Raw genomic sequence first — 22182 nt, 5'->3', positions numbered from 1 at the left:
AGCGGGTGTCCCACTCGCAGGAAAAGTGCCAGTTCATCCTCGACTCCGACTACGAGGCCACCTATCTCTCGGCTATCAAGCACAAGCGAAAGCACCTGGTCCTCACCTTGATCGGCGGTACGTACCACCTCTCCAAACTGCTCGCAGTGTTGTGCGTGTGTGTGGCGTGTGCGGCGTGTGCGGCGTGTGCGGTGATGAGCTTACAGTGCGCTCGTGTGTAGGCGGCGTGTTCGGGAACAGCAAGCAGGGCATTTACGAAGCGATCTTGAAGGCGCACAAGAAGTGGGCCAACCACCCGCGTCGCAGCTGGAGAAGGTGTCCATCGTGCTCTTCTCCGACCGCGACTTCATGACCTCCTTCCCGAGCATTCTCAAGCAGCAGAACGTTCCCTTCAGGTTTCCAGCTCCTTCCTCACCACACCTGCACGACACACCACTCACTTTGAACCATTGGCGCGTTGTGTGCGCTAGGTGGACCAACTACGTGCACGGCAGCCCGATGACGAAGGATTCTCACGGCATCACGTGGTGACACTGCCGCTTCTCTTTGCTTTCAGTCGAGTTGTGCTGTGGTTGGTGGGAGGTTGGTTACGGAGCGTGGCAGTTGGCGGCGCAAACACTTTGTTGAACCAATCCCAAACACTCCGCAATATATCATCCCGGTGTTTAAATCGCTCAGACTGCTGAAGGACACCAAAGCTGCACCAACTGTACCCACACCACCCACCGCTATCCATCTTTTGTTTCTGATGCTGGATTTTGATTGAAAGATTTACATCTTTTATCAGAATATGGCTGGCGGGAGACTCGCGCTTGTGGTGCTGGCGGCCTTGCTGCTGGCCGCCGCGTCGACCGAGGGCGGCTACGTCCTGAGCCACGACTACTCGGGTCCGAACTTCTTCGACCACTTTGACTTCTGGTCCTATGACGACCCCACCCACGGCTACGTCGACTACGTGACCCAGCAACAGGCTCAAGGTATGCCTCAAACCACTGCTTGCTTTTATTGGTTTGTTAACATCTGCTCCATTGACTATATGAACTTTTTAATATATTCTTGATATTCAAAGAGTGGGGCCTGATCAAGGCGTCGAGTGCTGGCGTCTACATTGGAGCCGACCACTCGTCCATCTCGAGCGGACGTGGCCGCGCTGCGGTGCGCATCTCGTCCAAGGAGACCTTCAACGGCGGCCTATTCCTCAACGACCTCTCCCACATGCCGACTGGCTGCGGTACGCGTTGCGTGTGCGGTGGTGCGTGTGCGTTCGTGCGGGATTGGTAATAGTCATCTCATGAGGCCATGCCGCAGGAACGTGGCCGGCCTACTGGCTGTGCGGACCTAACTGGCCGCAGGGCGGCGAGATCGACATTCTCGAGGGCGTCAACATGCAGACCATTGACAAGGTGAGGCCAATCACGACTCGACTTGATTTGATGATGATACGGATGATAAATTCTCTGTGTGTCATTCATGGCGCAGTCGACTCTGCACACGAGCCAAGGCTGCGATATGAGCTCCGTGCCCACCTCTTCCTTCACCGGCCACTGGGACAACTGTACAGTCGTCTCTTAACGCATCACCTAACATAGTACTGCCGGATCTAAACATCCTGTCGCTGTGTGACCTCGCCCAGACAACGGCCAGACCCTCTCGAACTGCTATGTCGACGCCATCGGCACGCTCAACCTGGTACGATACACCCACAACCTTTCCAGCAAATGATGATGACATTTTCGCAAACTGGTGCTGATTGCGTACACTTCCAGGGCTGCGGTGTGATCGCCAACGAGTCCAACTACGGCACTGCTCTGAACCAGAGGGGCGGCGGCATCTACGCCACCGGTAAGTAACAACGCTACACCGACTCTCCTTCTTTATCTGAGTGGCACAAACAAAACGACGCACAAGCATGACCATCATCATCATCGTCATCACAAACGCGCAGAGTGGAACAGCAATGGTATCAAGTTGTGGTTCTTCTGGCGCAACAGCATCCCGAGGGACATCCAGATCGGCCAGCCCAACCCCAGCTCCTGGGGCAAGTATGTCACTGACCACCTTCCATCAGGCATTGCCTTCACTCGCTGATCCGGCGGTGGCGTGTGCGTGTCGTGTCGTGTCGTGCGCTTCTTTTCGCAGGCCTTACGCCAACTTCCAGTTCGGCAGTAACTGTCCTTCGTCGCACTTCTACAACCACCAGATCATCATCAACCTCACCTTCTGCGGCACGTGGGCCGGCGACTCGTGGGTGTGGAAGAACACCGGCTGTGGCCAGTACGCCAGCTGCCAGAACTTCGTCCAGCACAACCCGCAGGCCTTTGCCGATGCTTACTGGCAGATCAATTCCCTCAAGGTCTACCAGTGGCAGTAGACAACCAGTAGACGCGATGCTGGCATCAACAAAAATAAATTCATAAATAAATAAATAATTCCATGCACAGAACAATCACCATATCCTTCCGCGCCGTGGTTCACTTGACCGACAAGCTTCCCCACGGGCCGTACGCAGAAGGGTACATGGTCAGCGTGACAATCTTCGTGCCTCCGGACAGCACCGTGGCGGACGCGAGAGAGATCACGAAGTGGTTGACGACCGAGGACAAACGTGCGGCCAAGAACGTGAACCGAGCTCCTGGCCCGAAGCTGGTGAAGCTGTCCTTGACCCCTGACGATTACGGAAATCAAGTGCAAGGGAGGGACCGTGCGGGACGAGCAACGGCTGAGATCTGTTGAGACGGCGAAGCGTTGGAAGTGCTGGCCGACCAAGATTACGCTCCCAAGGCTGGCTGTGCCCTCTCCTAGCGTGTGCTTGGCTGAAGCATCCGCAGCACGCGACAGCGTCACAGCGAGGATGGTGGTGACACTTGCACGTCAGGATGGTCTTGGTCATTCCCTCTAGCAGGAACGGGCCAACTGACTTTCAAAGACAGTCCTTCCTACAGGAGAGCAGCCTCACCACCACACAGGCAGAGCATGCCGCCCTCGAAACACTTGTCCTTGCATTGGAGGGCGGACCTAGCACGCGGCCAATTGCAGTCGCTGGGCTCCCACACTAGGGTTAGGTAGCGCCAGTTGGTGCCGGTGGGGTTGTTACACTTTTGTGCCACCTTGCCCAAGTCGGCCTTGATGCACAACTTGACATGATCAACGGCGTTCTCATCGACTTCGCGCGCGTTGTAAGGGAACGCGATCTGCGCCCTTGCCAAGTTGCCATCGTGCACCACCAGAGGCAGCCACCGGATGGTGTCACTTGGTGATGGGTGCTGTTTCATGTCTCTGTTAGAGCGTATGCGTTCAGTACAGCCCATCAAGCTCATCGCCCGCTCCGCGCGCATGTGTTCGTCGAAGACGCGGTTGTGTTGGAATGACTCAAATCCCATCCCAAAGTCTCTCAAGCCAACTCCAGCGCCCTTCTCCCTTAGTGTTCCCCATCTTTCCGTAAAGAAACTTGCCTTCCCAAATGTCAACAAGATCGCGACTGCGTGGAATTCATTGCTGTGGTCTAAATCAAAAAGAGCGAGGGCAGAGGATGGTGCCGTCTTCCTGAGATGAGAAACGGATGCGACCGCAAACTCAAAGTGCAGATTCTCCTACTCAGTACATCTCCACTCCGAACACTTGAGTAGGATATCTTGGATGCTAAGGGTTGGTTTCTAACCCTTCCACCTCGACCCTAAAGAGGCCCTTGGGCAAAGTGGCGCAGACGGCATCCCATGCAGCAAAGACGTCTTCCTGCGTTTTGGCTTTGATTTCCTCTCGGTGCGTCGATCCTGCCTTTACATCGCCACTGTTTCTGTTCTTGACGGAACCTTCGGTGGGGTCAAGCGGCACAAAGTAGACGAGAACACCCTCGAGGCAGACAGTGGGCTCCTCGCAGATTGCTTTGTGGTCGTCTCCGGTGGTGGGCGAATCGCGACACATAGAGCTCTCTTCTTGCACCCACTCCACAAAGGTGTCTGCGTCCATGGCACGCAGCCACGAATTCACGGCGCCTTAAGGTAGTATCTGTAGCAGATCACACATTCCCAGTTGTAGTGAAAAAAGAGTTGTTCACGTGAAGTGAGGGTCAGGCGACGAGGAACCCTGCAATCTCTGGATTGCTGGCACTGTGGAAGAAGCGGAAATGGGACGGCAGGGGAGCACACTTGATGTGGGAGGGGATGACATATGGTACCTCAATGACAGTGGCATGAATGCTCCAAACAGTGGCCTCTGTCCGTGTGAAGGGGCCAATCGTGAGCCCATTGTTGATGGTCATAAGTATCCCAATGTGGAGGACATGGCCAATCAGCTGCTTGCCATAGACCTGACCGCCGAGATCACAAAGTGGCTTGACGAGCAAGCTGCTTGTGTCAGCAATCTGATTGAGGCCATAAGCCAATACCGCCGCCAGTGCTGCCTAACAAGGCCAACGGCCCTGTCAGTAAACCCAGCTGGCATGATATGGTGCTGTTGCTGGTGTAGCCCTCCTTGCATTGGCAGGCATATTCAGGAAGGGTCTGTCCAAAGGATGGCAAAGGTGCAGATGGTGTTGGGGTGGCAGGAGCTGCAGGGTCTGGTTTTGATGCAGAAACAAAAGCACAATTGCAGCACTTGGGGGTGTCAGGGCCAGGCATGATGTGCATGTAGTGGATGTTGGGCAGGATGGTGGCAGCCTGGGTGTGGAAGGTGTAGCCATCCTTGCTGTGGACCCCAACTGGGTGCAGATCAACAGTGAATGTGTGAGCAGCACACAGGTGGGCCTGGTCAATATTGGTGTGCAAGGCCCAGATGGTGAGCACCTGGAGCCACTCCTTGGTGAGCACAGTAGCATTGGTGGTAGTGGTGGCTGCCACAACAAGGGCAAGCAACAGTGCTGCCAGAAGGGAGCAGGGTGTGTTCATCACTGTCACATAAGGTGAAATGTGATTGTGTTGGTGTGGTTCCACTGGTTCAATTTTTCAGTGGATTCTTATTTTTCTTAGAAAATTTTCCGGAATGCATCCTTTTATTAAAAAAGGAGGCCTATCACAATAACTCCGAAGTTGTTTTAACCCAAATAACCCATTCAGGTAATTTCTATTGCGGGGCGCTGGAGAATGGAATGCGGCGCTCGTCAATAAAGAGTTGTTTTTCGTTGCGCAACAGCGCCAAGGGGCGGAAACTCCTCAGAGGAGAGAAGGGAGAAGAAATGGAACATGTAAAAGTAAAATAGGGTACACAAAAACACAACACCAAGACTGTCAGAGCCAATGGTAAGGCCAACACAATGTGAGGCACAGGTACAGGCCAGAGGTATGACGTTTGTTCCTGTGCTGATGTTTCTTACCATGGCACACACAAGTGGAGAGTTTCATTATGGGGCTGCTAGAGCAGCACTCCTGAAGCCCTCAACAACTTTCCAATGACAACAACATCAACACCCAAGATGTGGTGGTGGTGGTGGTGGCCAACTGACAGTGCAGACAGATTCTGAATCTGGGACAGGTTTTGGGGCAAACTTCTTGGGTGGGCTCAGTATGATGGATGGTTGCTTGGCTGGTCTTGGGACTTTGGACTGCCCTGGTGTCTTGATGTTCCCCCCACCTGAAAGTCTTGTTGGGGTCATTGTCAAGAGACCATTTGTCAGCAATGACTTCCACCTCCCCTCATCTCCCCTTGCCAACATCCTTTCATTCTCCATCCATTCATCCTCCACCCTTCAAGCCCCAAGTCTTGTCATTGTCAAGGGGGTTGTTGGGACCAGTTGATGATGACACTGATGTGGGGTTGAAGGGGGGAGGTGATGTGGTCCTCAAGGCCTTCTTGTTGTCTTGTGACATCTTTTCCCTTGAACTTGTGGTCATTTGAAATGAGAGGTCCAGTCATTTTGAAAAGTGATTTTGTTTGTCAGTTTAACCTCATAAAAATGGTTTTGATAACACAAAAAAGGTTTTATTTTAACAATAACATGACAAAATTGGATGCATCTTGAGATATGCTGCTTCCCATACTTCTTTTTGATTTTTCCTGTAATTCTTGACCTTCTTTATCAAAATTTTGATGTACCAAGTGAAATACTATTTATCATGACAACATGTAACATGTAGTTGTAATTCCTATTTTATCATTGTGTACATGTACATGATGATTTAACTACATTTACATCATTTTCCCTTTTTTCAAAAATGGATATGACATCCCTGACACTCACTCCCAGAGTGATTCTGAGGATCATAGTGATCTCACCACAACACCAGTACTTGAGATTCCTGTGTCCCTCATTCTGGATGTGTGCAGCGATGATCTGGTCAGCTGGCTACATCCAGCCAGCAGATCATGGATTCAGTGGACCACTGTACACCACAGCCAGCAGTGAAAGTGCTTTCAACAGTTGAGGCATTGGACTTTAATCAGATCATCACAAGTCCCTGCTGTTCTGCACTCTGGAAATGGCCAACTTCTCCATTGTGGATACTCTTCAAACTGGAAGGACCTCCACCCACACTACAGCTCAGGCCAGCACATGGATAACCATGGAATTTTCATGGACAGTTCAACTGACATCATTCTGCCTCTCCTAGTGCCTCTGCCCTCAGCCTGGAAAGACCTTCACCTCTACAAGCTTGGCATTCATGGATTTATCAACCATGGCCTTCACTGCCACTCCTGTACCTACACCAGGGCCAGTTCAGCTGTGGTCCCAACTTTGCAGTGTCTCTGCTGCACCATCACCTCACCCTTCACTTAGCTATTCCTGCAGCAGGACTTCATCCATCAACTCTCTACCTACAGTTCAACAACTGCAGCCAGGAGAACAAGAACAAGTACATGCTGGCCTACTGCCACTGGCTGGATCCCTATATCTGTGGTGTTCAGGGAACCTCCAGGCCTCATGTCTTCCACTTCTCCTGTCATGAAGAAGATGTGCAGATGTTCACAAAGGACTACCATTCCTCTGCCTCTCCATGGATGGGTCCCTATTCCTTCCTCAACCTCTGTCCCTCTGACTCTCCCCTTCCTCTTCTCCCAGCTCAGCTCAATACCACCATCCTCAAGGATACCCTCTCTGCCCTCACTGAGCTCAACAATGCCCAGGCCATGAAGAAATCCTACCAGGATCTTGTCTCTCTCTTCAATAGGCCACCTCCAGAGCAGCTCACCAGTGACCCATTGGTGGGTTTATGGGTACAAACATGCTCAGAATTACCTTCTCTCTGACCTGGAGCCATTGGATTGGCCCATCAATGCTTCCAAAGTGCTACACTTGAGCTGACATCAGTGAAGCCAGATGATGGAGCCATTGTGGCAATTGCTGGTGAGAAAGGAGCTGATTTACATCTTATATACTATTTCTAAATATCGATATATTCGCTCACTGATGTGATGTGTTTGTGTGGTCAGGTGTGGAGGAGGCTGTGGGTGCCACTGGCGGTGAGGCCCACCACCCAATGGTACTTGCTCACCTCCAGCCACATCACACACATCTTCCTTGACTGGCTGGATGAAGCAATGGATGGGTCCTACCACTTGGCTGCTGACCCACCCACCTCTGTCTCCTACAATTCCCTCATGTGTGCAGATGTTTCACTGGATCTCAACAACCAGATGAGACCTGTGCTCCAGTCATGGCTTTGTAGCATGTGGAAAGACTGGCCTGATCTTGATGAAGACTCCAGTCACCTTAGCCCAACCCACACCAAAGAACTGCACACAGCACCTGAGGTTTGTTACAGCACCCCATGTATGGCATGTTGGGCTGACTGGGCAAACCTCTTGATGTACCTTTTGAACCTCCATGACAAGTGCTCACTCCAACCCATCTCAAAAGTTTTATCATATGTGACTCACATCCAGTTCATGTTCAACCTCACACCATATTCAGTCAGTTGCACTCACAGACAGAGCTTCATTCTTCACATTTATGCTGAATTAGAGCACTATTCCTGAAGTTAAAATTCCACTCCATTTCACACTGCTAAAATCACTTTTAACTCCACAAATTCTAAGTTTTTACGAAATCATTTTCATCTCAAGTCTCTCAATATCACTTATATGCAGCAGTCTAGCATGTCAAAATCACATGTGCACATCCAAATCTTCAAAACTGCCCTATAAATCAAAAATGTCAAATCTCACACAATTTTAGCACAACAAAAATTCCACAGTCATTAGTGACCTCTCATTTCAAATGACCACAAGTTATTGGTGGTCCTCCTCCTCAGCCTCATTGCCACACTGAAGCAAACGTCCAAGGGAGAGAGGGAGAATGAGTTGTTGGTGTGATAAAGGCCATGGTGATGTGCAGGTGTCATCAACCACACACAGTTGGGCAAACACAGCCCAGAAAGAGTAGTGGTGGGCAGTTCACCTCTGTCTGGCGCTCAGGCAAGGTTGTGGTGGTGGTGGTGGTGTTGAGGTCTGGTTCACCAACATGGGTGGTCTTGTGAGCCAGTTCTGCAGACCCAGTCCCTACAATGCACAGATAGGCACACTTGACCTCACTAAGTGCTCTTGCCCTCACCCTCTTCAGCAACAATGACTTCCATGCTGTCCTGCACAAGCTGTCTGCCCATGATGTTGCTCTTTGTCAGGAGCTTTCTTTGTCATTGTCTTCTAGCTCCATGGCTAACCAGGTGTTGGAGGCAGTTGCTGTGAGCAAGCTCTGTGTGCACAAGAAGTGCGTGGTGTGGGTGGCATGCAATCTCTTCCTCCTCTTGGCCAATGAGCGCATCAAGACCACCCTGGCTGGCAACTGGCACCTTGGCCAAAACAAGATGGCCTGGAGCAAGGACTGTGGCTATGTGGTTGTATTTGTCAGCCTGGACCACCTGTCCATCCAGTACTATGGCAACAATGGTGACTGCCTTGTGCATGCCCTTCCTGAGATCTTGATGGACATGAGGGAAGAGTTCTACTATGAGGTGGTGCTTGAGAGTGACAGTGGAAGCGGGCGTAGGCTTGTGCCCTGCGGGCTCAGGTGATCCAAGTCTCAAATTTTGGGAAACAATACATATCTGTTTTTTATTGAGATAAAGAAATATATTTCTATCAGGTCACTCGAAACCCAACACGCTGCAATGTCATTGCTTCTGGAGCAGGTCGACTACGCGCGCCCACTCGTGCTCCTTGAGCTGGTTACACAGCTGGAGCGGCGTCTGCTTCTCGGCGTCGGTCACGTTGTGCTGGGCGCCTGCATCGAGCAGGAGCTGCACGATCTCGGCCCTCCCACAGCCCGCTACATCCCGGCGAGCACCCCCACGCCGGGGTATTGTTAGTCGCCTCTGTGGTCATAGTGCTCTGTGTTTGTTGGGCGCTCGGTACCGGCAAAGTGCAGCACCGAGGAACCGTTCTCGGTCTTGGCGTTGGGGTCCGCCCCTGCGGCCAGCAGCAACGTGACCGCTGCCACGTGGCCGTACCAACTGCTGTAGTGCAGCGCCGTCCTACACATCGTGTGTGTGTGTGTGTGTGTGTGTGTGGCGTTCGTGAGTCACGAATGTGTGAGCAACGTTGGGCGCCAAAGGGGAGTAGGGGCGCACCATCCGTCCTCGTCCCTGGCGCTGAGCTGGGCGGTGCGGGTGCTGGCCGGCATGGCATCGATCTGCTGCGTGAGCCCAGCCACGTCCCCCAATTGGGCTGTTTGTTTGGGGTTGGGAGGGTGAAGAGCTCTGTCAGTGTGGGCCAGAAACCAGAAACCCCCTTTTGGGAGTTTGTAAGCATCGCCGGTGCGCACCGGCGCAGTGGTAGGGGAACAGCTCGGCCCACGTCTTCCTGCAGGTTTGGGGGGGGGGCACAGTCAAGGCTAATATGAATACCAGCGGGTTAGGAGGGAAGAAGAGTACTTGGCGGGAACAGAAGCGGGCTTGGGCGCGCTGAGGCGAGCGCCAGCGGTGGGTGGGGGCGGAGGCGGGGCGGCCATTGTTCTTTTTGTAGTAAAACTAATAGCAAAAAGAAAAGAAAATAAACTGTATTATTTATTTAGCAAAGAAACGCAACAAATAACAAATGGAGGGCACGGGTGGGCTCAGCCTGGTCCTGACCGGACCTGGCCGCATGCTCCTCCTGGCCGGCACCCGCCGCAAGACTAATATCTGCGTCTCCGTCTTTGACGTGGGCACGCCCCCCCCCCGATTTATTGTATTTTATTTTTCATCTTAAAATGTGGTTGGCTAATGCCGAAGGTGCCCGGGTCGCAGGGTGTGGGGAGTGGGCGGGTGTGTATGTGCACGGCACTGCGAGCGTGCAGCGTGCGGCCCACCCGACCTGGTGGTCGGGGGGCGTGGCGAGCGTGGGGTCCTACGTCTTCGCCTTCGGCGGCATCGACCCGCACACGAGCCTGCCCACCAACTCCACCCACGTTCTCGACACAGGTTCGTTCACTCCGTTGGTCCTTCTAATCGTTTTCATAACTTTTTCTCATCTGTGCTGCAACACGATGGATGTATTTCTGATGTATGCATGCTACTATGTTTTATGTGATTCGCCGCGGTGAACAGGAAGTGGTGAGGTGTCGCGGCTGGACTGTTCGGGGTCGGCCCCGGCGCCGCGGTGGGGCCACACGCTCTCGCCCGTCGGCAATCGGCTCTACATGTTCGGCGGCGCCTTGTCCCCCACCATCTGCACCAACGATCTCTTCCTATTCGAGACCGGTTCGTGTGTTGCGTGCGTGTGCTGCGTGTGCGTGTTCTGTGCGTCATTGGGAGATCTGGGCTCACAACGTTGAGTGATGTTTTTTGCTCTGTGCAGGCACGACGTTGTGGCGCGAGCTGCGGGTGAAGGGCGACTGCCCGGCAAGGAGGACGGGGCACGCAGCCGCCGTGGTGGGGACGAAGGTGTACATTTTCGGCGGCAAGGACCAGCAGGGCCGACTCCTGAACGACCTCTACATTCTGCACACGTCAGGTACTCGCGCTGTGCGTGCCGGTGCCGCGCACCATTAGCTCTTCACTCACACACGCGTGTGAGTTGCTGCGTGTTGTTGCGTGTGGTTGTGTGCAGGCCCGGCGAGGTGGGAGCAAGTGACGGGTCGAGGCGTTGCACCAGCCGGGCGGATGGACCATGCCCTGTCGGCGGTGGGTACGCGTCTGTTTGTTCACGGAGGCGTCGTCATCAACGATCCCGCCACACGAGCCTCCGACCTACACGTGTTTGACATCGGTACCGCATTTCCCCAATTTCTGTTCTTTATTTGTTCGAATAACATAAACAATCAAAAGAACAAGCAAGTATGAGCAATATAATGATGTGACACTTCTTTCATATTTCTAACGCCACAATCTATCAACAGTAACACAAACCTGGAGGGAGGTGGACGTGCAGAAGGAGCTGGGGATTGCACTGGGACCACTCGGGCGGTATGCCGCAGGTAAAGAATGCACCTCCAGTCTATTCCATGGGGCAATCCCTGTGATGAGCTACCACTCATAAAGGTGTGGGTGATGACGCACAGCCGTGTGGAAGTCGGCGATCGTTGCGAAGAGCGAACAAGGCACTTCGATTATTGACACCCGTACGTTGACAGGCAGTTCTCTATTTGCTTATGTGTCTACGTAGATGAAGACATGTCTTTCTTCGCTAAATTTGTAACGAGAATCAGGAAAGATATTATTCTCCGATCCGCCGGCGGATAGGCTGCGCGACGATCTCGCGGGGTTGTTGGAGGGCGGCCAGGCCTCGGACATCACTTTTCTCGTCCAGGTAATGCAGGCTTTTTCCAACAGTCACACCACCCTAACTGCCTTCCAGCTCACATGAAAACCGCACACGCACGCGCACCACCGCACACTCACCACCGCACGCGCGCCACCGCACACGCACGCACGTGCACAGGGCCAACTCATCCCCGCGCATCGGTGCGTGTTGAGCGTGCGGATGACGGAAGCCGGCCTCGCAGCACTTCTGGGCCGCACGCCTTCGGCTGCCGAAGAGACGCCTGAACTCGAATCTGATCCCTCGGCGGTGATCGAGGTGGCCGACTGCACTGTCGACGCGTTCAAGGCCGTACTGGGCCTGCTGTACTCGGACCGCGCGCGGGTGCTGTCGCCCGACAGCGACGCGTTCATGCGACTCGCCGAGCGCTACCAGCTCAGCGAGCGCGTCGCGCCGATCGCGTTCTATCCGCTGATCGTCGACCAGCAACAGCCGCTGTTGCCCGCCGACCAGCAGCAACAGCAGCTGGTCAACGCCGACGCCGACTCGCTGGCCGTCGACCTGCGCAAGCTCTTCAACCTATCCCTCACCACCGACCAGACCAGCTCGCAAACGTACACGAAACTTTTCATTGTTTGTCGTGTGTGCCGTGTGTGCCGTGTGTGCCGTGTTGGGCTGAACGAAATTCGTTGGCGCAGGGAACGCGAACGGCAGCTATTGGGGTTGCGGGACATCGCGTTCGTGGTGGGCCAGCGACGGGTCACCACCTACAAGTGCGTCCTGGTGGCCCGCAGCGAGTACTTCCGCGCGCTCCTGTCGGCCAACTTTGGCGGCGAGGCGCGCAGCGAAATCGTCATCAGCAGCGACGGCGACGGCGACGGTGTCGTCGTGGACTACGAGTCCCTCGTGGGCGTGCTCGAGTTCGTCTTCACCGGCACCATCGACCGCTTCCAGGCCGAGGCCCGGGCTCACGAGGCCGAACAGCGCAGGCGCCTCTGTAGACTAAGGCGTGGACAGCGCGCCCGAGCCTCATCCTCGTCATCGTCATCATCATCGGCCTCGCCATTGGCTTCCTCGATCACAACCTGGTGGCGCAGATTGTGGTCGACGACCAGCGAGAATGCGACAAAAGCAGAAGAAAAAGAACAAACTGAGGAGAAAGAGGGGCTCGGCGGCGACAGCGACAGCAGCAGCGACAGCTTCGTAGGCCGGGTGGTGGCGCTGCTGGCGGCCTCGACCCAGTTCGCCCTGTTCGACCTGGGCTCTCTGTGCGAACGAACCCTCATCGCCGAACTCGCGCGTCGCATGCCCCCGGTGCGCCAGCAGCCGCAGAAAGAGCGAAGACGACCGGACAACGAAGAGAAAGCGAAAGCGACCGAGAAAGAGATAGAAGATGAACGTGAAGCTGATGACGACAATGATGAAGAGGGAGAGGAAGAGGATGCGGCGGACCTGGCGCTGCCGCTGCTCATCGTGGCCGATCGGTTTGCCTGCGCGCAGCTGCGGTCGGCCTGCCTGAACGTGGCCGCGTTGCAGGCGGACGCGGTGCGGCGGAAGGTGAAGGAGCACCGCAGCGAGATGGACGCCGCGCTCCTGCAGGAGCTCTTCAGTTGGCTCACCAGCACGGGAGAATGAAGAACGCAACGTTGCAAAATTTCGCGTCGCTAGGCATTAAAAAGATCGGAGCCAATGGCGAGAAAGAGCTGTATTAACGGCAAGCTTTCTTTTGGTTCATCAAACACCAAAAGATCGCAACCTTGGATCCATCTACCTCTCCCCGTCGAGAGTGAGCATGGATCTTGGCGAAGACAAATGGATTGTACTTACCCTCCCCTCCTTTCATCTCGATGTTCGTTGATCCTTTCCGTAATCAGATTTTCCCTTTCATCGTTTCACATCTTTTTATTTATTTATTTATTATTGTGTTGAGCGCAACTGAAGGCAAATGTATCCCAAATTAAATAAATAGATTTCTTATTAATTGATTTCGATTTGCAGTTCATCTGGTCCGGCGTGGGCGGCGGAGTGATAGTCCTGCTGGCCTTGTTCGCCGCGCTCACAGCCTACCTATGCGCCCGCCACAACCACCGACGCCGCCCGGGCGGCGGCTCGCCCTACCTGCCCCTCTACGACGAAGAGGTTCGAGGAGCTCCTCCCCCCAGTCCCTTTTTATGTCCGAGCGCACACTCGTGCCGTGGACATAAAATACAACCACTCTGACACTCTGGTGGCACGCTCGCCGATGCGCGCAGGCCGCGATGCCGCGCGGGCGCAAGGGCAAGGGCGATGTGATGTCGGCCGAGGCCTCGCTGCGAGAGTACCTGGAGGACAACGTGGCCACCCCTCCCGAGACCCAGCAACACCGCATCAGAGAAGGTGAAGCTGCAGCTCGCATTATTTTTTATATAATATCATAGTTTATTATATTATATTATATTATATTATATTATATTATATTTATAGCGGTACACGACATGACACAGAGGAGGCGCTGATGAACGCGCGGTACTATCTGCGGTCCTCGATGGCCGCCATGGACACTTCGCTCCCGGGCATAGGTACCCGTCGCACGCGCACACGCATACCATGCATTCCTCTGATGCGCATGCATTCCTCTGTGTCGTGTCGTGTCGTGTCGTGTTGTACAGGTCACAGGAAGCGCAAGTTTTCGTTCCTCGTTCGACATCCACAGCGCGGGCTGCATCTCATGACCATGGTGCGCTTTCGTTGCCGTACTCTCTCGGAGATATAAATTCATACATATCTTTGAATGGTCTCACTTTGCTGCGCGCGCAGGTACACCGAGGCATCAATTGCGTGCTCTCATTCGGCAGCGACAGCGGCAAAGCCACCTTTTGCAACCTCCTCCAGTCCCTGCGAGTACGTGTGTGTCGTGTCGTGTCGTGTCGTGTCGTGTCGTGCGTCGCGTGCGCTGACGAGCGGACATGCGCAGCATCCCTACGTTTGTCCCACGCTCGATGCCGATTTTTTAGCGGAGAAAGAGATGGCCGTGATCTTTCGCGCCTTCCAGCCCAAGGGCAGCCTCAAGGACCTCATCTATCGCGTACGCACCATTCTTCTCTCTCTCTCTCTCTCTCGCGGTTGGACAGTTGTGCACTCACACGCACACGCACACACGTACACCGCACACGCACGCACGCGCGCGCGCGCGCGCGCACACACACACACACACACACACACACGCCACACGCACATGCATGTGGATTACATCGCACAGGCGTCGCCAAGGAGCAGATACAGCCGGAAGTATTCGTGTGTGGGCCACCCGCTCCACCCGAAGACGATAGCGCTTTTTGGTCGACAAATTCTCGAGGTGGCGCCTTCCCTGTTGTGTGGCACCGCCGCACACACGCGCGAGCTCACCATTATTGATTGACGCACACCCAGGGCCTGGCGTTCTTCCAGTCGAAGGGGTTCATGTATGGCCATCTCCACTCGGGCAACGTCATCCTCGACAACAAAACGTGCCGCCTCACCGGTGCTTACCTGGCACTGACGCACACGCACCACCGCACACGCACGCACACGCACACACCACCACACACGCACACGGCACGACTCGCATGAATGTCTCACCGGTTTGGGTTTGTGGGGAGGCAGACTATGAAAACAGTTTGCTGAATGTGATGCCGCGCCTACAGCCGTTCTTCCTTCTTCTGCCCGATCGGCAGCCCGATGTGATCGCCTTCGCACACCTTCTCTTTGAGGTAAGACTCCTAGAGTTTGAGTTTTCGTCTTAGTTTTAGTTTTAGTTTTAGTTTGAGTTTGAGTTTTGAGTTTTAGTTTCGGCAATGCATCAAATGGGAATCCCTGGAATGCCTGATTATGTGTGGCTGAATGAACCTGTTCTGCTCTCCGCAGATGGCGGCGGGGCGAGAGCTGACAGCACACGACCAAGTCAACGAGGACACACTCGCCTCGCAGCCGCAGGTCCTCGACGTACGTTGCGCTCCCATTCAATTTCGACCTCGTTGCTGTTGGTGCCCCACGGGCTCACACGCACACGCACACGCACACCACACACGCACTACCGCACACGCACAGATCCTGAAGCGAATACTGGGCCTTGCGGTCGGTCAGGAGGAGGCGCTACGAACAGTGACCGAGGTCCTTCACCAGCCCTTCTTCTTCCACGTCCAGCTTCGTCATCACTCCTCGAAAAAGGTTCAGTACTGTTGCATGTGTTGCCTGTGTGGCGTGGGCAGTGTGTCGTGTGTGTCGTGTGTCGTGTTTTTGCTGACGTGAATTGAATGACAGACGCGGATCGATTCCAAGGGGCTGGACATGCTCAAGGCCGCGCACCGCACCTCCATCATCGGCAAGGTATGCCGCCTGCTGGCCGCGCCTACAAAAATATCTCGTGTTCCATTTATTCACCGTTTTGCCACCACCTCAGGACGATTTCCTCGCCCTCGAAGGCGAACACGAGCTCGGCCGATCCCTCCGCCGGTGCGTGTCTCTCGTGCGTGTGCGGTTGTGTGCGGTTGTGTGCGGTTGTGTGCGGTTGTGTGCGGCTGTGTGCGGTTGTGCTGAATCGATGTTGCGCGCAGGTCGATACGCGGCGAGCGGAGAGGGAGGAGAAGCGGCGCGTCGTCGCCGCGATCGCTGGCAGCCTCGACCTCGTCGACCCCGCGTGGGGGCGGCGGCCCAGCCACGCAACAGAACCCATTGTCGCCTCCTCTGTCGCCGCTCCTTCCCCTCTCCGCCTCGGCGCCGGCCCACCAACTCGCGCCGCTCCTCCTCTACTCGCCACCGCCGGGGCTGCGCCACCACCACCTCCCCACGCACCGCCACCAGCCACCAGTCGCAGCTGTTGACAGCGCCGACCACCAGCAGCACCAGCAGCAGAACCAGCAACACGATGGTCCGGCTGGGCAGGACGAAGAGGAAACGACGACCACGATGACCGACACCAACATCAATGACGTCGACAACAGAGACAAGAAGGACGAGACGGATCCGCCGCTGGAGCGGATGAGTCCGCCGGCGCCCACGACCCTGTCCACGCCGCTCCCGCCGCTCTCTCCGTCATCACCATCAACATCAACAACACCGAGCGCCGGCGTTTCGCCCTCGTCTCCATAATAAATAGATCACGTTATTATTTATAATGTTGTATGATTGTCATTTTTAATTGCCCTCTCCATTGCTTAGAAGGTCTCCAGGTTGGGCTCGTTGGCCGTGGTGGGCTCGATGCCCTGCTTGAGGAGCCTGCCCTCCTCCTTCTTGGTCTCGTCGCCCGTGATGGCGCCCACCATCTGCTTCATGGTGCCCTTCAACTTCTGGCCCACCGTCGCGTGCGGCTCCTCCTTGTGATGCAGATGCACCCGCTCGTGCCTGTCGGCATGCACATGCGCTCTCTCCACCACGGCCGGCTCCTCCACGACCGTCGTCTGTGTTGACACATCACACAATGCAAGCAGCTGCAGTTTAGCCTTTTACGTGTGTGCGGTGGCGTGTGCGATGTCTATGTGCGTGTGCGGGTGTGTGCGGCACCTTGTGGAGGACGGGGTGTTCGGTGGTGACCTCAGTCTTGTGGATGGGTTCGATGTGGCGCTCCTTCTCGTGGATGGTGGGCTGGACGTGGTGCTCCTTGTGGATGATCTCCGGGTGTTCGGTCACCAGGTGCTTCTGCACGATGGGCCGGTCCTCGACGATGGTCGCTCCGGAGCCCACCGTGGCGGCCGTGACGTTCTTGTGGCACTTGACCACCTTCTCCGCCGCCACTGGCCCCTCCACCACTTTCTCCTAAAAAGGGTTGCATATCAACACACAAACACGTCAGCATTCCACAAATACCTGGACAAATATGGAAATTTGTGTGCCTGAGCGTGTGCGTGTGCGGTGAGCGGCGTACCCTGTGGATGACGGGTCGCTCGGTGGAGACCTCAACGCGGTGGATGGGCTTCACGTGGACCTCCTTCTCGTGGATGATGGGCTGGACGTGGTGCTCCTTGTGGATGATCTCCGGGTGTTCGGTTACCACGTCCTTCTTGACGATCGGCGCCTCGTGCACCACGCCCTCGTCCCGTTCGACCAGCGTCGTCTTGCCCAGCTTGTCGGTCATCAGCCGCTCCTCTTCCTTGTGGACCACACCAGCGCCGGTGCCGAGCAGAGTCTTGTCGGTTCTGTTGAGAGACATGATGATGATTTTTTCTTACGTTTGGAGAGTGAGTGTTTGTGGAATGGATGTGAGTAGAGTGTGTAGTGGATGGTATGAAAAAGAAACTGGGTGGGCCACACTCTTTTATAGGGATGCCAGGCCGGGTGACGGGCTATTGGGTGGCACGTTGGCAGAAGTTTGCCCAACCCAACGGGTGTGGAATCCGATGATTTCCGTCCATTTTTCTACTGGTTCCCCTTGACCTGGTGAACAGTCATAAAATTCACCAATCACCGGCCCGTGATTGCCCAACCCAGAAAGTTCGGGCGAGTACCGAAACACACCACCTCACAAAAGAGATCACCACACAAGCTCTCTCACTCTCCGAACCAGGAACACGAGGCTGCTTCCTCTTCTTTTTCTACAACGAATGTTGCTTGTTCGCTTTCTTGTCGTCTTTCTACGCTTTGCCGGCGGACAAGAAGCGCTGTAGCGACGCTTGGCCCACGCCCTTCGTCTTCGGCGCGGTCTTGACCTTCTTCTTCTTGGCCGCCGGCGAGGTCACCGCCGTCGGTGCCGGCGCGGGCTTGGAAGGGGACGCGCTCCTGTTCGTGCCGGTCGCGGCGGTGTGGGCGGGTTGCTCCACGTCGTCCTCTTCCTCGTCTTTGTCGTCTCCTCGCTTCCTCTTCTTGCTCTGTTGGAAGAGGTCATCGATCGTGCGCTGCTCCTTGGCCCGGCGCCCGTGTCCGACGATCTGCACCTCCGCCTCCTCGTCTTTCTTCCGGTGGCCCTCTTCATTCGCTTCTTCTTCGTCGTCTTCGGCCTTCTTCGACGTCGCAGTCTTGGCTGCTCCGGCGAAGAGCATCGACATGAAGTGTCGCTTGGCCTGCTGGGCGTCCTCCTCCTGCATCGCCTTCCAGTCCGGCACTGCAGCAAATGGTATCAATGTCAGTGCAACACGCCCCACACGCCACACACGCCGCACACGACACGCAACACTCACTGCGGCCGGGGTCGTACCGAGGTCGGGCAGTCGCTGTGCGAGGTTGACGGCGTTCTGGATGCCCTGGTCCTCGAAGTTGGTGTTCATCATCACGTAGATGCGGCCCTGCCCGCCGAGCAGACGCCCCAGCCGCCGGAGCCGCGTGGCCCAGGCGTCGAGCTCGGCCAGTGTCAGGAGCTTGTCGTTGCCGCGCCGCCGGTGGATGCGCACGTAGCACACCGACGGGTGCGTGACCCGCTCCACGATGGGCACCATCCGCACCTTGCGCTCCACGGCGCCCTGCTGCCGCCTCCACTCGTTCTTGGCCGCCTGGACGCCCTGTGGCCGCGGCGGCGAGGTCGTGGCGGCTGCAGCAGTCGCACGCTGCACTGGACCGCTCTCATAGACTTCGCGCCGTGGTGGTCGGTCGTCGTTGCCGGTGTCGCTGTCGCGGTGCTGATCGTCGCTTGTGTGTTGGTGCCTCCGCAGTCGCGAGTACAGTTGGAACCCAAGCGCGGCCACGGGACTCGCTGCCGCTGGCGTCGTTGTGGACGATGACGATGAAGATGATGAAGAAGACGAAGACGATGAGGGTGCGGGCGATGTGGTGGAAGAGAGGAGAGAATGAGAAGACATGAAGGTGGGCGCTGGGCCTCCGCGAGGGCCGGGCGGCTTGGCGCTGGTCGGCGGGGTCCCGCTGCGCGGGTGGTCGACCACGTGGTCGTCGTTGGGCCACTCCTCAAGGAACTCGTCGACGATGACGAAGGCCATGTTGTTGCGCCGCAGCCACGCCATGACGTCCTCCTTGACGTAGCTCGGCAGCAATGCGCCCGGCGTGCAGTTGGCCGCAGGGATGCGGGCGGACTCGTCGCCCGAGCCCTGGGCGAGCCACGACGCACAGCGGAACTCGACTGCCATCGTCAAGTCGCTCCGGAGCATGCGTCGGCACGATAGCACGTACTCCCTGTGACGTGGCATCGCGTCAGACACGGCACACAACTCACGCACACGACACACGACACGGCACACACTCCCCGCACCTGTTCTGCGGAGTGTCCATGAAGCCGAGGGGGAATTGGAAGTGGACGGCGCCGAGCTTGCCGGCTCGGTGGAACACGCTCATGCTGGTGTTGAGCGCGTCCCACAGCTCCATGCGGAGGGCCGGCGAGAGGTCGTCCCACAGCAGCGGCGTCTTCTGTTGCAGGTTGGGCGGCAGCTTGGCCCGCACGCTCCCCGGCAGCGACGCAGCCGTGGCCTACACGCCAACCGGTCAGCAAAACGCACACGCACACACACACCACCACACACGCACACGCCCGACCGCACACACGCACACGCACACACAAACGCACCACTTGCTTGGCGGTGAAGAGGCAGAAGGCCTTGACGTTGAAGGTGAAGCCTGGCGGTACGGCGGCAGCCCAGGCCTCGCAGAGGTGCGGCGCGGGGATGGCGTAGTTGGATGCGTCCACCTCCACGCTGGCCAGGCGCCGCGAGTAGAACCACAGTCGCTTCTCTCCGGCCGATGGCGACGCGGCTGGTGACGTAGTAGAAGATGAAGAGGGAGATGCAGATGAGGATGACGAGGATGGACGTACGGCCCGAGATGGAGATGATGTAGATGACGAGGCAGTGAAGGAGGGAGGTGGAGTGGCGGAGGAACGCATCATGAGCCCCTTTGCACGTGAATTGGGGTAAAATCGGCCGCAGGCTACGAGGGTCGGGTCGGTCCACGAGCAGGTACCCAGCAGCACCTGCAACCGCTTCTCATCTGCCACATGTGCTTCCATCGTGTACGGTGGATGTACTTGCTCTACGCAAGGTCTGGCCAGAGGTGGCCGAAGATGATCAATCTGTTGCATCATCAACGGCTAGGAGAGAAATTGCGCAAAAGCTGCATTTCTTCTAAAATTTTGGCCTTGCTTTTAATTTAGAATTAGATCGCCAAAATTAAACGCACCCAAATAGCAATTTGAATATTTCATCACCGAACAAGGTCAGCATGTTGTGCAAGTTACTCTTGGTGGCCCTTTTCCTGAACTTTGTCCGCTCTTCTGGTACCAGCTGCGCCCCACATGTTTCTCTCACCTGAGTTTTGAACCAATTAGCTAAAGTTGTCATCCGGACGCAAGGATGGTCGTGTCTAACCGTCGCCAAAGGCGACTACGAGCCCCAGCTCGTCCCCTTCTACGGCTTTCACTCCGCCGTAATGACCGCCCGCGTTCAGCTGGCCGTGCATACTTCCCTCCATCGCCTTCATTCTTTCTTCTTCGTGCTTTGGTCGGAACTGAAGAGAGCTGTGCCCGACCACCCCAGAACGACACGAGCACGTACCTGTTCGGCCCGGACGAGGTGGAGGGCGCGCGGTGTCAGTCGTCGTGGAACAAGCTGTGGGGAGGCGGCCGCTGCGGCTACCTCAACTTCCACCACTATGACTCCGACCGTTTCGTGTGGCGCCGTCATGTACGCACATGCATCTAACTCTGTGCTATGCTGTTTGTGTATATGTTGTTTATGGTATGAAATGTACATCATCATGGTCATCATGTGCATGTCCACAGATTGGTTGCATTGTCTTCAACGGCAGCCGGGTGGCAGGCGAGAGACCCAACTGTCCCTTCAGGAACCAGATCCAGCTGGCCGCCTACGCCTACGACGACGGCAACATCCCCTACAAGAACGCATCACTCCTCAAGCAGTTCGACACCACGCTCGAGGTGCGTGTCGCGTGTTGCATGTGCGTGTGCGTGTGCGGTTTTATGCGTGTTGCGTGGACAGAACAGTTCGAACTGATCCTGCGCAGGTGGGTAAGGAGTACGGGCTGCGCCTCGACTTCCTGGAGACGTCGACGGTCTACTCGCTCTTCGCCGGGGACTCGACGCTGCTCGAGCGGCAGGTGATCCAGCACCGCCACTGCTGGGGCTACTCCGACGGCTACATTCTCTCCCTCTACTTCGGCGGCGTGTGCCCCGCGCCGCAGCCCGTCACCGTCTGCTACCTCACCGACGACGGCCTCCTCGCCACCACTTAGTCACATGTGCGCGTGCGGTCGTGTGCGTGTGCGTGTGCGGTCGTGTAGGATTAAAAATTCTCTGAATTCCAGATCTAGAGGTGGGCGGCCTTGGAGTGGTGGCTGTCGGGCTTGGACTGCTGCCACTCGGTGTGGAAGGTCTTGCCGCGCGGCTGGTCGGTGCGCTCGTAGGTGTGGGCGCCGAAGTAGTCGCGCAGGCCCTGCAGCATGTTGGCTGGCAGCCGCTCGGTGCGTAGGGCGTCGTAGTAGGCCAGCGAGGCGCTCAGCCCTGGCACGGGGATGCCCCAGCGCACGGAGAAGGAGACCACCTCTCGCCAGTTCTGCTGGCAGTCGTCGATCACGCCCTTGAAGAAGTCGTCCAACAGGAGGTTCTCCAGATCCGGGTTCTTCTCAAACGCCGCCTGTTCATACAACACACACCACACGACCGACACACGA

General features: G+C 56.1%; 13 protein-coding genes and 1 pseudogene across 13 annotated transcripts in view; 8 read left to right on the top strand and 6 right to left on the bottom strand.

Annotated features, from left to right (window-relative positions):
* The window catches only part of ACA1_332600 (uncharacterized protein), a gene marked incomplete at both ends in the record, with an annotated part of 1729 nt that extends 1198 nt beyond the window's left edge, over positions 1-531 (top strand). Inside the window, 3 exons of the mRNA XM_004335661.1 lie at positions 21-117; positions 248-395; positions 471-531. Coding sequence (XP_004335709.1) covers positions 21-117; positions 248-395; positions 471-531 — 306 coding nt within the window. The remainder of the gene's footprint in view (positions 1-20; positions 118-247; positions 396-470) is intronic.
* A 259-nt stretch (positions 532-790) lies between these two features.
* Positions 791-2371, top strand: ACA1_332590 (endo1,3(4)-beta-glucanase; the record flags this gene model as incomplete). The annotated part of the gene is made up of 8 exons (XM_004335660.1): positions 791-977; positions 1070-1231; positions 1309-1403; positions 1480-1555; positions 1634-1689; positions 1767-1842; positions 1946-2042; positions 2140-2371. 8 exons carry the CDS (start codon positions 791-793, stop codon positions 2369-2371), a joined length of 981 nt encoding a protein of 326 aa, XP_004335708.1.
* A 146-nt stretch (positions 2372-2517) lies between these two features.
* Positions 2518-2733, top strand: ACA1_332580 (uncharacterized protein; the record flags this gene model as incomplete). Its single annotated transcript, XM_004335659.1, has 1 exon — positions 2518-2733. One exon carries the CDS (start codon positions 2518-2520, stop codon positions 2731-2733), a length of 216 nt encoding a protein of 71 aa, XP_004335707.1.
* A 203-nt stretch (positions 2734-2936) lies between these two features.
* ACA1_332570 (uncharacterized protein) lies at positions 2937-3335 on the bottom strand (the record flags this gene model as incomplete). The annotated part of the gene is made up of 2 exons (XM_004335658.1): positions 2937-3015; positions 3052-3335. 2 exons carry the CDS (start codon positions 3333-3335, stop codon positions 2937-2939), a joined length of 363 nt encoding a protein of 120 aa, XP_004335706.1.
* Positions 3336-3639: 304 nt separating this feature from the next.
* On the bottom strand, positions 3640-3966 carry ACA1_332560 (uncharacterized protein; the record flags this gene model as incomplete). The annotated part of the gene is made up of 2 exons (XM_004335657.1): positions 3640-3809; positions 3849-3966. The coding sequence occupies 2 exons, from the start codon at positions 3964-3966 to the stop codon at positions 3640-3642; spliced, it is 288 nt and encodes a 95-aa protein (XP_004335705.1).
* A 454-nt stretch (positions 3967-4420) lies between these two features.
* ACA1_332550 (uncharacterized protein) lies at positions 4421-4678 on the bottom strand (the record flags this gene model as incomplete). Its single annotated transcript, XM_004335656.1, has 1 exon — positions 4421-4678. One exon carries the CDS (start codon positions 4676-4678, stop codon positions 4421-4423), a length of 258 nt encoding a protein of 85 aa, XP_004335704.1.
* A 1806-nt stretch (positions 4679-6484) lies between these two features.
* Positions 6485-7570, top strand: ACA1_332540 (uncharacterized protein; the record flags this gene model as incomplete). Its single annotated transcript, XM_004335655.1, is given in 5 exon segments — positions 6485-6541; positions 6558-6629; positions 6754-6958; positions 6992-7083; positions 7541-7570. 5 exon segments carry the CDS (start codon positions 6485-6487, stop codon positions 7568-7570), a joined length of 456 nt encoding a protein of 151 aa, XP_004335703.1.
* An 822-nt stretch (positions 7571-8392) lies between these two features.
* On the top strand, positions 8393-8942 carry ACA1_332530 (uncharacterized protein; the record flags this gene model as incomplete). Its single annotated transcript, XM_004335654.1, has 2 exons — positions 8393-8466; positions 8579-8942. The coding sequence occupies 2 exons, from the start codon at positions 8393-8395 to the stop codon at positions 8940-8942; spliced, it is 438 nt and encodes a 145-aa protein (XP_004335702.1).
* Positions 8943-9041: 99 nt separating this feature from the next.
* ACA1_332520 (ankyrin repeat protein) lies at positions 9042-9877 on the bottom strand (the record flags this gene model as incomplete). Its single annotated transcript, XM_004335653.1, has 5 exons — positions 9042-9196; positions 9283-9401; positions 9498-9594; positions 9692-9729; positions 9801-9877. 5 exons carry the CDS (start codon positions 9875-9877, stop codon positions 9042-9044), a joined length of 486 nt encoding a protein of 161 aa, XP_004335701.1.
* An 86-nt stretch (positions 9878-9963) lies between these two features.
* ACA1_332510 (Rab9 effector protein, putative) lies at positions 9964-13242 on the top strand (the record flags this gene model as incomplete). Its single annotated transcript, XM_004335652.1, has 10 exons — positions 9964-10068; positions 10205-10328; positions 10455-10607; positions 10705-10860; positions 10957-11115; positions 11246-11323; positions 11408-11467; positions 11555-11655; positions 11788-12221; positions 12306-13242. 10 exons carry the CDS (start codon positions 9964-9966, stop codon positions 13240-13242), a joined length of 2307 nt encoding a protein of 768 aa, XP_004335700.1.
* A 157-nt stretch (positions 13243-13399) lies between these two features.
* On the top strand, positions 13400-16713 carry ACA1_332500 (uncharacterized protein; the record flags this gene model as incomplete). The annotated part of the gene is made up of 15 exons (XM_004335651.1): positions 13400-13426; positions 13606-13746; positions 13860-13983; positions 14091-14165; positions 14256-14323; positions 14404-14487; positions 14561-14671; positions 15016-15106; positions 15229-15335; positions 15490-15567; positions 15673-15792; positions 15886-15951; positions 16025-16090; positions 16179-16261; positions 16449-16713. 15 exons carry the CDS (start codon positions 13400-13402, stop codon positions 16711-16713), a joined length of 1506 nt encoding a protein of 501 aa, XP_004335699.1.
* A 65-nt stretch (positions 16714-16778) lies between these two features.
* ACA1_332490 (stretchresponsive fibronectin protein type 3, putative) lies at positions 16779-17770 on the bottom strand (the record flags this gene model as incomplete). The annotated part of the gene is made up of 3 exons (XM_004335650.1): positions 16779-17021; positions 17125-17376; positions 17486-17770. The coding sequence occupies 3 exons, from the start codon at positions 17768-17770 to the stop codon at positions 16779-16781; spliced, it is 780 nt and encodes a 259-aa protein (XP_004335698.1).
* Positions 17771-18191: 421 nt separating this feature from the next.
* Positions 18192-20503, bottom strand: ACA1_332480 (annotated as a pseudogene).
* Positions 20504-20715: 212 nt separating this feature from the next.
* On the top strand, positions 20716-21744 carry ACA1_332470 (uncharacterized protein; the record flags this gene model as incomplete). Its single annotated transcript, XM_004335649.1, has 5 exons — positions 20716-20770; positions 20873-20946; positions 21030-21176; positions 21275-21430; positions 21517-21744. 5 exons carry the CDS (start codon positions 20716-20718, stop codon positions 21742-21744), a joined length of 660 nt encoding a protein of 219 aa, XP_004335697.1.
* Positions 21745-22182: the final 438 nt, after the last annotated feature.

This window comes from Acanthamoeba castellanii, assembly GCF_000313135.1.
Source record: "Acanthamoeba castellanii str. Neff unplaced genomic scaffold scf7180000084579, whole genome shotgun sequence".
Lineage (NCBI taxonomy): Eukaryota > Discosea > Longamoebia > Acanthamoebidae > Acanthamoeba > Acanthamoeba castellanii.
This window is presented reverse-complemented; position numbering and strand designations above follow the sequence as displayed.